Here is a 12,451-nt window from a genome sequence, read left to right as displayed (position 1 = left end):
CATAATATTAATAAAATCATCTTCAAAAAGATTCCAGAATCGCTTTATGAACCGAAAATTAAAACCATCCGGACCTGGATTTTTGTTAACCGTAGTGATGTGGATTTTTGTTTCTTTTTTCTCTTTTATTTGATGCTAACGTCGAGTGATGACGTGGATTGTAACTTGTTTTTTTTTTTAATTTTTAATGTAATTAAATGGTTTTTATTTTTAATAAATATAATTTCATATATTAAAATAATTCGACCCCAGCATCTTATGCACCATTTTTTTCTTAACACGTGGAAAAAAAGACATGGCTCGATTTGAATGTTAAGCTATCTAATTGTGACAAAAACGACACCAGTTACCTAATTAGAACACTTTTAAAACTTGGTTACTATTCTGCGAAATTTTTCCTATTTTTAAAACAATACGTGTTTCGATTTTTGTTTTAGGAAAACTCACATACAGGTCTTTTAAACACCCTTGCTAATATTACCAAACATTATTGATATTATGCTTTTTAATAATATGAAAAGGAACAGAACACCTAATAAACAATACTTTTTTGAAAATAACTAGATGTAAGGCAGAGTTTGTTACCAGACATGTTAATTTGTCAGTATAGTGTAAAAGGTACAATCGTAGATATTAGATTATATCTTAATAAAAAGTATTACAAAATTTACAATCAGTGATTATGAAAAAAAAAACACTAATATATTTAAACATATTAACTTTAATTAACATTGTTTGACTAAGCATAACATGCATAACGCATGTTTATTTCAAGTTGTAGCACAACTTGTTTTTCGCCTATCTTCACCATTAGCATTAGTCCTTAATTTGAAGTTAAAAAAAAAAAAAAAAAACTAAAATCACTAAAGACCTAAAGTTAATGTCAAATCACAAGTTCATGTTATCCCCTCACTTGTGGCCTATTGGTAGGAGACTTGGGTTTTCCAATAAAAACTCAAGTTCAATTCCCATTTGTGTCATACTGGGGTGGATACTGGGCAATGATGGTGACAAACCCATCGAGGGGGGTTCGATCCTGAGCCGCACCACGGTTTTCATCCGGCTGTTACTTCAGCGAGACATCTCATGTGGAGGCAGTACGGTTTCCGAGGAAACGCTTTAACCAAGTCTGACCAACACAATGCGGGCCCGGTTAAGACAACATAGTCTGGGTAGATCTTAGCTAGGACCGCCGTTTAGGCGGTGTGACATTGGGTCACTCAAAAAGAAAGTCACCGTTCAAAAAAAAATCACAAGTTCATGTTACATAACTATCCTATAAAAACTATAAACCACAAGTAACCAGATCATATCAAATTCCATCGTATAGTATATTGAGTTAAACAAAGATGAAAGAAACTAGCTCAAATATCACCTACTTTGCTGCTCATAATCGTCAAGTAAATGTGACTAAATCATGTAGCTAATCTCACCATTAATATGAATCTGAGTCAAACTTTAGTTTACAAGTAGATGCAGATAAAAAATATTGTCTAATTGAGAATAAACTAATTGAAATGATGATTCAAAGTTTCATATTTAAAAAATCAAACTAAGAGTGTAAAACAATGAATCAAAAATCAAACTGATATTAGTTTAAGTATAAAAAATAAACAACTCTTATCCAAATCATAGCTTACTGTTTTATAAATTACACGTTAATGATTAAACTGGGTACAGTACCCGTACCCATACCCGTACTCGTACCGAAAATATCGGTACCGAATTTGAACAAAACTGGGTACCAAATATCGTACCAAATATATAGGTACGAGTACGGGTATTTTCGGTACAGTACCCGCTTTGGTACCATTTTGTTTTTATTTAGTTTTTGAGCACGTGTACGAGTACTAAATAGGTAAAATTGACACGAGTACCAATATAGTACGAGTACCAAATAGGTAAAATTAGTACGAGTACCAACACGATACAGGTACCATATAGGTAAAATCAATACGAATACACTATAAATATCATAATACGAAATCAAACATAATACAAAAAAACTTTTGAAGGTATACATAAAATTCGGTACCAGTACCCGTTTTTACCCGTACCCGTACCAATACCGAAAGTACCGAATACCAAAATCAATAAAACTGGGTACCGATATATATACCAAATACCTAAAATCGGTATGGATACAGGTACGGGTACGGTACGAGTACGGGTATTTAGCAAAAAAAGTCCATCCCTACGTTAATCACCAGTTAAAACAAGTATAAAGTTTGGGTATACTTAACATCCAACTTAAAAATTGAACCTGTTCAAAACTAACTTGTACTATAGGATTTGGTTACTGATCATCATGTTCATATACTTAGGCTTCGTACTTATAATCAGGGGCGGACCCACGTTAAGCGGAACGGGGTCCCCGGACTCCAATCTTTTAATAAAAAGTAGTAGAAACAGTATATATAATTTTCTATGGACCCCATAAAATAATTTAGTTAGACCACATAACAATGAGAGTGAGCCTGGTGCATTGGTAAAATCTCTTGTTTACATTCAAAAGGTCTCGGGTTCAATACCTGTTTCTTTTGTTTTTGAGTAAACTGCCATTTTGGTCCCTGTGGTTTGGGCACTTTTGCCATTTTAGTCCAAATCTCAAACTTTTTAAATCTGGGTCCCTGTGGTTTCACTTTTATTGTCATTTTAGTCCAAATCCAAAAAACCCCTATTTTGACTGTTGCAACCTGCTTGTTTTGTCCTTTTGTTCAGGGGTATTTTGGTCATTTTAAGCATTATATATATAAAACTTAATTAATCAACCTTGACACTATAAAAGGACATCATCTTCCCCAAATACCCTAACACAAACCCTAATACATCTGCAAATTTTGAGTTTCAGTATCCAACCACAACATTTTGAACATCACTAGATATCAAAGTCAAACCATTCCATCTTTGACCAAACCTCTCTCTCTCATCCCAACCAGCCACGGCTCATCAGAAGAGAGAGAAAGAAGAAATGGGCTCAAGGTTCTTGATACCTTATCCTTATGCTCACATCCGATCAATATCGCAGCCACAAACGACCATAGATCGGATCTGAAGAACAACGCTGACGTCACCTCCGATCAATATCTCAGCCACAAACGACCATATCTTGCAAGAATCGGTGCTCCGGTTGCAAGAATCGGAGCCTACAGACGACGGATCCGGTGAGCAAGAGCCGGCAACGGTTTCAAGCGGCACGTGGTGAATCGGTGCTCCGGTTGCAAGAAGAAAGTCGGATTGATCGGTGGCAGTTCAGAAATAGCAGTCCGGATCTAAGAGTAACGTGGGGATGAATAATGCGGTGGAGGTGGCGGAGATGAATGTGGTGGTGGAAGCGGTGATTGCTTTAGAGGTGGCGGTGGCGAAGAGTAATGTGGTGGGGATGGTGGGGGTGAGCACGGAGGTGGTGGTGAGGGTGACGGTGGTGGTGAGGGTGACGGTGGTGGCGGTGAAGGAGGAGGTGGTGGCAAGATTGTTTGAGGTGTTCTTGTTTAAGGTGAAGATTCGTTGTTGTTAGCAAGAATTAGGGTTTGGGATTTTGGGGAGATGAAGAAGGTTATGCTTTTATAGGGTTAATTTAATTAATAACCAGTTATAATAAAACGAAAATGACAAAATTACCCCTGAGGAAAAGGACAAAACAGGGGGGTTTAATTTAGGGAATCTGGTCAAATTTCACTTTTGGACTAAAATGGCAATAAAAGTGAAACCACAGGGACCCAGATTTAAAAAGTTTGAGATTTGGTCTAAAATGGCAAAAGTGCCCAAACCATAGGGACCAAAATGGCAGTTTACTCTTTGTTTTTTTTAAACTTGACTTTAAAATTGGGTTTTTTGGGTTTTTTTTAAACTTGACTTTAAAATTGGGTATTTTAATAGCTGAATGTGTAGTAAATGAATGTGTAGTAAATGAAACTTGTAGTTTAGTTATGATATTGTTTTCTATTATGTTTCTTGACCCGACCCGAACAACGACCGATCCAAAAAATTTGAACACCGGAAAAATGGGACCCCATTGTCCAAAAATCCTGGGTCCGCCACTGCTTATAATAACATGTACTATAGGATTTGGTTACTGATCAACATCTTCATATACTTAGGGGCTGTTTGTTTACCTTTTAATGGGGTTCTTATTGGTTCAACACTTAATGGTTCAGACTGTTTGTTTCGCAGGCAGATGTCTGAATGGTTCAGACATTTGCCTCTGAATGGTTAAGCATTATACTGAGTCCGAATGGTTAAGAACTCAATCTGAATTGGTGAGTCATTTGTCTCTAAACGGTTAAGCATTATACTGACTTTTAATGGTTCAGACCTCTTACTGGTTTATCACTTAATGGTTCACGCCTCTTACTGGTTCAGCACTTAACCATTCAGAAGCTGTCAAACAGCCTACCTTAGGGACCGTACTTATAAAACAAATTAGAGTTAAATGCTTGGTTGGTCCCTGTGGTTTGCAAAAAATTCACACTTGGTCCCAATGGTTTACTAATTACACTCGTGGTCCCAAAACTTGTCAAAAATGCACTCGCTTGGTCCCCAGCCCTAACTTAAGTTAAATTTCTCTGTTAAAACCCCTCACGTGCTAATCACATGAGGGTAATTTGGTCTTTTCACCTCGAGCCCATTATAAAAACGACCTTATCTTCTCTTTTCCCTCAATACTAACGACCGTCTTCTTCATGGAACCCTAGATTTCCTCTCTCCCATGTTTCTCCTGGAACCATAGAAGATGGCAACCTGTCGATGTGGAAGGTTAGTCATTGTTCGAACATCATGGGCCGACAACAACCCAGGACGTCGATTCTATTCATGTCCATCACCGGTAAGCAATAGCTTTCATTAATCGATGTTGTATTTGGTTCGAATTTTTGAATTGTTTGATGTGACAGGATGTCACGTGTCCTAGATTTGTTGGTTGGGTTGACCCGCCAATGTGCCCGCGAGCTGTTCGCATCATTCCAGGGCTACTTCGAGCAAGAAACAGGGCGGATCAAGAAAGGGATGAACTTCGGACTGAACTAAGATGGAAGAACAAGCTGATTTTAGTACTGTTGTTTCTGTTAGGGTTACAGTTTGCAATGTTGTTAGCTTGAGTGTAATGTTATTGTGAATTATGTAATTTGACCAAATACTACTTGAATGAAATTGGTCGATTTTGGGTGTTCAAAGGTATTGTTAATAAAGCGCAATAGCGATACGGATGACCATTGCAAAAGCAATACGGATGACCATTGTTAATAAAGTGCAAAAGCGATACGGATGACCATTTAATACCAACAAACCTAATAAAGACACAACAAACCTATTTAATAAAGACACAACAACCATAATAAACACACTCCACTGCTAAAGCTATTTATTACCTGCCATTGCTGATTACCCAAGCAACCATAATAAAGACACTCAACAACCATAATAAAGACAACCAAAATGGACATAAGCATACTGATGAACATGTCAAACATAATAGACAACCAAAATAGTGGCATAAACATAAGCCACAATAGTTAAACATGCCATAATAGACAACCAAAATATGACCAATGTATTGTTTATAGCCTACGGCTGATTAACATAACCAAAAGATAATATAAATGCAGCCCTTCAAAAGCATCCAACCTATTCTTCAGCTGCAGAACCACCAGCAGAACCAACAGCAGCTACCTCATCATTTGCAGAACCACCTTCAGTTGCCTTTCCTTTCTTTGGCTCCTTACAGCTTCTTGAATTATGCCCCTTCACATTGCATTTCTTACAGGTTATAGTCCCACCCTTTCTTGTCAGCTTACCTTTCTTCTCCATGGCATCTTCAACCTCCACTTGGTCTCTTCTCCTCTTTTTCTTTGGCCTGCCAGCCTGTTTGTGGTGAAGTGGAGGGGTCAATGTTGTTGGAACTGGTGATATTGGCTAGAGTTTGGGACCATTGATGGGACCAACCTTGTAGGAATAAGCCTTTTTCCAAGTGTCCAGATAGTAGCATGGATGGACCCAATCCTCAGGTGGCCCAACCTGTTGTTTGTGTGCAGCCATATCCCAGTTAACAGCTACAGCATGCTTACATGGTATTCCAGAAATTTCCCACCTCCTACATGTGCAAACCTTTTGTTCGACATTCACAACATACTGCCCAAGAGTCCCTTGTACCTGCCACCTATTATCACCACACCATTTCACAGTGCATTGGGCTGCAGCCTTCTTGATCTCATCTAAAATCTCTGTTATCTTTGGTGTGAGGGGGCCCTTACACTAATGTTGCACCTTCATCACATTGACTATTCTCTTCATCAAATACTCCCTAAGATATTCCAAGCATGAAATGATTGGCTTTTCCCTCCCTTCAACAATTTTAGCATTTAAAACTTCGCACATATTGTTCAGTAGAACATCAGATTGTGCCCAACCTACACATTGATAACCAATAAAGCAATGTTTAAAATGATAAATAAATTTGTGCTTAATTTGAGATGTGGTCTAGTGTTTGTGCATATTACCTGTGAAGTGAGATCTAGACCAATGCTTTGGTGGAATTTGTGCCAACCAGTTGTATGCTTCCTCATTGAACTTCTTTAACTCTTCCATTTTTTTCCCTAAACTCGGGTACTATTACACAAGAACATGAGTCAATAAAGGCATAACAATCTTTACCTAACTAATGAATCAACAAGTTACCTGTTCTGGCAGTTGCACATGCCCATAAGCAATCTTTAAAGCCTTTGCCCCTCCATTTTAACTTCATATTTTGGTGAATATGCCTAAGGCAGAACCTGTGTTCTGCAGCAGGGAATACCTTTTCAAGTGCAGGAATAAGGCCCTAAAATTAACACCCAAAAAAGTAAACATGTTAAAATTCAAACCAATAATTATAAACAGTGGATTAGAAATTGCATAGGCTAACCTTTTGTCTATCAGAAATGAAGGTAAACCTTGAGTTGTTTTGTAATGCTAGATCATCTTTGAGACATTCTAGAAACCATGTCCAGGAATCCTTGTTCTCTGCTTCTGCAATTGCATAGGCCAGTGGATAGAGTCCATTGTTGGAATCCAAGCCTACTGCAACTAATACCTGACCTTGTTGTGAACCCTTCAAGAAAGCCCCATCTAAGCCTAGTATGTCCCTCCCACATTCCTTGAAACCTAGCTTCAGTGGACCCAAGCAGATGTAAATTCTCTTGAACACCCTTGTTGGAGAATCTGGGTTGGGTTCAGACTCAACTTCAATGTGCACTGTTGTGTCTGGATTTGCACTTTGAAGCTCCATTATGTAATCCCTTAACCTTGAATATTGTTCCTTGTTGTCACCTTGAACTTCTTTTGAAGCAAGAGACTTTGCCCTAAATGCTTTCATCCTTGAAACCCTTAATTCATACTTCCTTGCCAGCTCTTCTTGGATGGTCCTCACAGAGATGTCTTTGTTACATTCAACCAATCTCTTCACAGCAGGCTCCTTAGCCATGAACTTTGCTGTGAGGTGATGGCTTTCTCTAGTTTGCAGACTGGTGTGTTCCGACTTGTGAGTTTTCACTGTCCAAGTTTCCACTTCATCTTTCTCTTTAGCAACATACAACATAAATGGACAAATTACTTTGTCTAATCTTTCTTTTCTTTTTCTACAGAATATGGCATTGGCAGTGAGTACCTTTTTTGACTTTTGAGACCCACTGAAAGATTCCCTGGACCTGGGCCCAACAGTAGGTTCATTGGGCTTGGGCCCAACAGATTTCCCTTATTGCCCTTCTTGGGTACTTGTTTCACAAACCCATCACCTTTCTTGTAAACTGGGACGTTCCCTTCACATACTACTCTAATCCTAGCCTTGTCATTTCTCAAAAATGACAACTCCCTTTTGGTAAGAACGGCATGCCTCCTAACTTGTTCTTTAACCTCCTTTGCAGATCCAAATTGTTGACCCAAGTAAAACCTTGCTTCATGCATCCTACTCTTTCCCTGTTTAAACAGTTAAGTAAATATTTTGACAAATGTTTACATAAATAATAAACAGTTAAGTAAACAAATGCTAACCTTTTGTTTATTCCTGATTTCCCTTAGCTTTTGGCTCCTACTTGTTTCAAAATCTTCCATTGATTCATCTGTTAAGCTATCAAATGATTCATAGCTAAGGTTGTCATCAATTTCGTTTTCATAATCCACTTCATTTCTAACATCATCATCAATGCCAGAATTACGGCTGCCCACATATTCTTCATCCTCATCTACAAAAACATTGAAGTCCCTCATATCAACTTCCATTTCTTCCACCTCATAATCATTGTCAACTATGTAGTCACTGTCTTCTGAATCATCACCCTCATTCTCACTTTGATGAGAACAGTCAGCCTCACTACCACCCTCATCCTCACTACCACCCTCATCCTTAGCCTCCATATTACCCTCACCCTCATTATCCTTATGACCCTCATTGTTTGGGAATTCTCCAGAAAAATCAATGTCATCAAAGTTAAAACCATCTACCCATGTACCCTCTTTTGCATTATCAGTCTCAATCCCTATATTATCATTGTTACCAACTGGATTATCATTGTTACCTACTGGATTATCATTGTTAACTACTGGATTATCATTTTTACCTACTGCATTATCATTGTTACCTACTACATTATCAGTCTCAATCTCTATATTACTTGTATTCTTATTAGCACTAGAGGACCCTTCAACATACTCAAGCATCAATCTCCTTCTAGGTACCAACTTTTTTTTGTTTTGTTTAACACCAACAATCTCCTGGTTTTCCTCTGCTAATTCCTCAATAACAACCTTAGATCCCTCAGGTGATTTTAAATAAGTATCAACCATAGATATTCCTTGTTCAATGTAAAAGTTGATTAACTTATTTTCACCCACATATTTTGACAAGTTACGAACATTAGCATCACACCGTAAAGCTACCAAACCAGTATCTAAATCTCTACCTGGTATTTGAAAATGATAAAAAAGTGGCACCTTTTCTTTCAACAACTTTAGTTCTCGCATCATCCAATCAACTTCATGAACAGAAAACTCATCAATGTCGATGTAATCCACATACACTGACCTTCCTTGTAGATACCTTCTGCTTGGAACCCTCCTAAAAAATCCACCATAGAAGATTTTTGCAGAAAACAAACTAGGGTTTCCTTCTGTTCAAAAATCATAACAAAAAAAAAAAAAAAAAAAACAGGCAAAACACTATTAGACACTTCAAAATCGCTAAATGTTTGAACTTTAGCACAATCATACAAAAAAACTTACTGTAATCACGATCTGGAGTGAAATCATCATACTCGTCCCTAATGTACCAACCCATTCTGTTCGATCGATCCTATACGGCTGATTATTTCTTCAATCGCCTAGATTTTGCAGAGAAAGTGAAGAGACGGGAGGGTTTCTTGGTGTTAGTGTGAGAGAGATGAGAAGAAATGAGAGGGAAAACCATAAATATCAACTGACATCCAGGGACTATACTGTGCAATTGCAAAAGTAGACATCAAATCAAGGTGAAAAGACCAAATTACCCTCACGTGATAAGCACGTGAGGGGTTTTAATAGAGAAATTTAACTTAAGTTAGGGCTGGGGACCAAGCGAGTGCACTTTTGACAAGTTTTGGGACCACGAGTGTAATTAGTAAACCAATGAGACCAAGTGTGAAATTTTTGCAAACCACAGGGACTAACCAAGCATTTAACTCAACAAATTATTATCTTTATTCTATCATCTTTTCACCATATTATAAAAAGTTCATGTATAATGGTTTCACCCATCTTCAACTAAAGGGAGCAAATAGATAAATCAAGAGAAGAGAATCCACAATCGAACTCGAGGCTTCTTGCTTAGAAAAGAGAAGCTCGACCACTGGAACGCTACATTCATTTTGTAATGGGTTCACCCATAATTTATTTATGGGTTCCTGCTATATTTTCTGTATACGCTTTTACTAAGAATTTCAAATCAAATGGGTTCCTAAGAATCCGATCTTTAAGTAGATCCGCCCGATCTTTAAGTAGATCCGCCCCTGATTCCAAAATAACATTTGATTCTGATGGTAAGTACATATATTGTTTAATAAGACACGGCATAAATGAGAGAATTAAATAATTGTTTGGGCTTTGTACATGGAGTTCGAACATAAATTCCTTGTCTAAACTCCTTGTGTGGTTTCTCAACAAAGGTCCAATATAACATTTTAAAGGCCCAGTTGAAGGACATTTGATATTTTGATTTTACTTCGACATTGGCCATGGTCATAGCGCAGGGTTGTCATGTACTAGAATGGCCTCGAAACCCTAAAACTCGAACCATATCAAATTTAGATTTGTATTCTGGTTCGAATCGAACCAGCAGCATTCGATTAGGAATAGAATTCTGATAACTCTTCTATTTATATATAACTAGTTTTTGCCCCGCCCGCGTTGCGGGGCAATAAGCTGAAAATTTCTCTCTCATAAAATGTATGTCTGTGTTTCGGTTATTTGTACATACTACTCAAAACACGATCTCAAAAAAAATTACATCGAGTCAACCAATTAAACAAAAACACTACCATACTTTTACTAAAAATAACTAAAACAATGGAAAGACAATAATTTTAAACTTGGAGCAAAGTTGTAATTTTTCAGGACAAATGAGCATGTACCAGGCATGCCTGGACGAATAAAAATTACACCTATGCCCGCCCGCGTTGCGGGGTTAAATCAAATATTTCTTAGTTTCATAACATGTATGCATGTATTTAGGTTACTTGTACATACTACTTATAACACGATCTAAAAAAATATATCGAGATAACCAATTAAACGAATACAGTACCATAGTTTTGCTAAAAAAAAATTAAAACAATAACAGGTCTGTAATTTTGAGCTGGGGGTAAAATACTAATTTATCAGGACCAATGAGCGAGTGTTAGACAACTGCATGACACAATAAAAGTTACACTGAATCAACCAAGGAAAATAAAACAGTACTATAGTTTTGCACACAAAAAAAAGTAAAATGATGGCAAGATCATAATTTTTAACTGGGGAGAAATCGTAATTTTTGAAATGGGAGCAAAATCATAATTTTGAACAGAGGGCAAAATCGTAAAAATATTTTGAACTGTGGGCGAAATCATAATTTTAAATTGAGGGCAAAATCATAATTTTGAGCTATGGGGAAAAACATAATTTTATTTTGAACTGTGGGCAAAAACGTAAATTTGAGTTGGAGGCAAAATCGTAATTTTGATCTAGGAGCAAAAACATATTTTTATTTGGGGGGGGGGGCGAAAGCGTAATTTTAGACGGAGGGCGAAACCGTAAATTTAAACTGGGAATAGAATTAGAAATGGGTTTTTGAACTGAGGGCAAAAGCGTAAATTTTGAGCCAGGGCAAAAATATAATTTTATTTTGAATTAGGGGCGAAAACGTAATTTTAAACAAACGACGAAACTGTAATTTTAAGCTAGGAATAAAATTAAATAAAAAATTGGTTGGTCCAATAGGGGAGTGCCAGACAAGTTGTCTGACACTATTCCCTCAACTCCTTTCTGTATATGCTGAGGACAAAATCATAATTTTGAGCTATGGGGAAAAAACATAATTTTATTTTGAACTGTGGGCAAAAACGTAAATTTGAGTTGGGGGGCAAAATCGTAATTTTGAGCTAGGCGCAAAAACATATTTTTATTTTGAACGGGGGGCAAAAGCGTAATTTTAGACGGAGGGCAAAACCGTAAATTTAAACTGGGAATAGAATTAGAAATGAGTTTTTGAACTGAAGGCAAAAGCGTAAATTTTTAGCCAGGACAAAAGTATACTTTTATTTTGAATTAGAGCGAAAACGTAATTTTAAACAAAGGACGAAACCGTAATTTTAAGCTAGGAATAAAATTAAATTAAAAATTGATTTGGTCCAATAGGGGAGTGCCAGACAAGCTGTCTGACACTATTCCCTCAACTTCTTTTTGTATATGTAGAATAATATAAAAATATTTGATATTTTAATATTTAAGGTAATCCCACCATCCCTATCTAAAAGTGAAGCACACAGTAGTAAACGAACCGAACGAACACGAACAAGGCCATGTTTGTGTTCGTTCGTTAAGGAAATTAACATGTTCGCGAACTGTTCACGAACACATACCGAACTGTTGGTGCAGTTGTCTGTCGACTACATCTTCGTTCGAGTCTTAGGTTAGGATTGTTTGTACAGTGCACGGAAATCAAGAAAACATATTTTAGTGTTGATTTCGCTCATAGTGACACCTGGTCATATGAGCGAAATCATCAACAACTTGATTTCGCTTATTGTGTCATTTAAGGTGATTTCGCTTATTTGGTTATGTCTGATTTCGCTCATGTGGACCTTGTGTCCTTTGGGGCGAAATATCAGCACTATATATAGGTGTCATGAGCGAAATCACAGAGTGGTAGTCTTGTTTCCGACGGCGAAGCTCCGTCGAAGTGTTTCCGCAT

General features: G+C 37.2%; 1 protein-coding gene across 1 annotated transcript; it reads right to left on the bottom strand.

Annotated features, from left to right (window-relative positions):
* Window positions 1-5,622: 5,622 nt before the first annotated feature.
* On the bottom strand, window positions 5,623-7,570 carry LOC110890805. The gene is made up of 6 exons (XM_022138457.1): window positions 6,899-7,570; window positions 6,673-6,814; window positions 6,495-6,590; window positions 6,262-6,404; window positions 5,941-6,147; window positions 5,623-5,859 (listed from the first exon to the last, which is right to left on the bottom strand). Exons 1-6 carry the CDS (start codon window positions 7,568-7,570, stop codon window positions 5,623-5,625), a joined length of 1,497 nt encoding a protein of 498 aa, XP_021994149.1.
* Between the last annotated feature and the right edge of the window lie 4,881 nt (window positions 7,571-12,451).

The sequence above is a fragment of the Helianthus annuus genome, chromosome 5 (assembly GCF_002127325.2).
Source record: "Helianthus annuus cultivar XRQ/B chromosome 5, HanXRQr2.0-SUNRISE, whole genome shotgun sequence".
NCBI lineage: Eukaryota > Viridiplantae > Streptophyta > Magnoliopsida > Asterales > Asteraceae > Helianthus > Helianthus annuus.
Note: the sequence above shows the minus strand (reverse complement) of the source record. Positions and strands in the feature narration are given on the sequence as shown.

Excerpts from the sequence above, each read along its gene's own strand:
- LOC110890805 (XM_022138457.1), bottom strand. The coding sequence starts at position 7,570 with ATGTTGTATGTTGCTAAAGAGAAAGATGAAGTGGAAACTTGGACAGTG. Across the intron at positions 6,405-6,494 it reads GTCTAGATCTCACTTCACAG|GTTGGGCACAATCTGATGTT; the intron begins GTAATATGCACA and ends ATCAATGTGTAG. Across the intron at positions 5,860-5,940 it reads AAAAGGCTTATTCCTACAAG|GCTGGCAGGCCAAAGAAAAA; the intron begins GTTGGTCCCATC and ends CACCACAAACAG.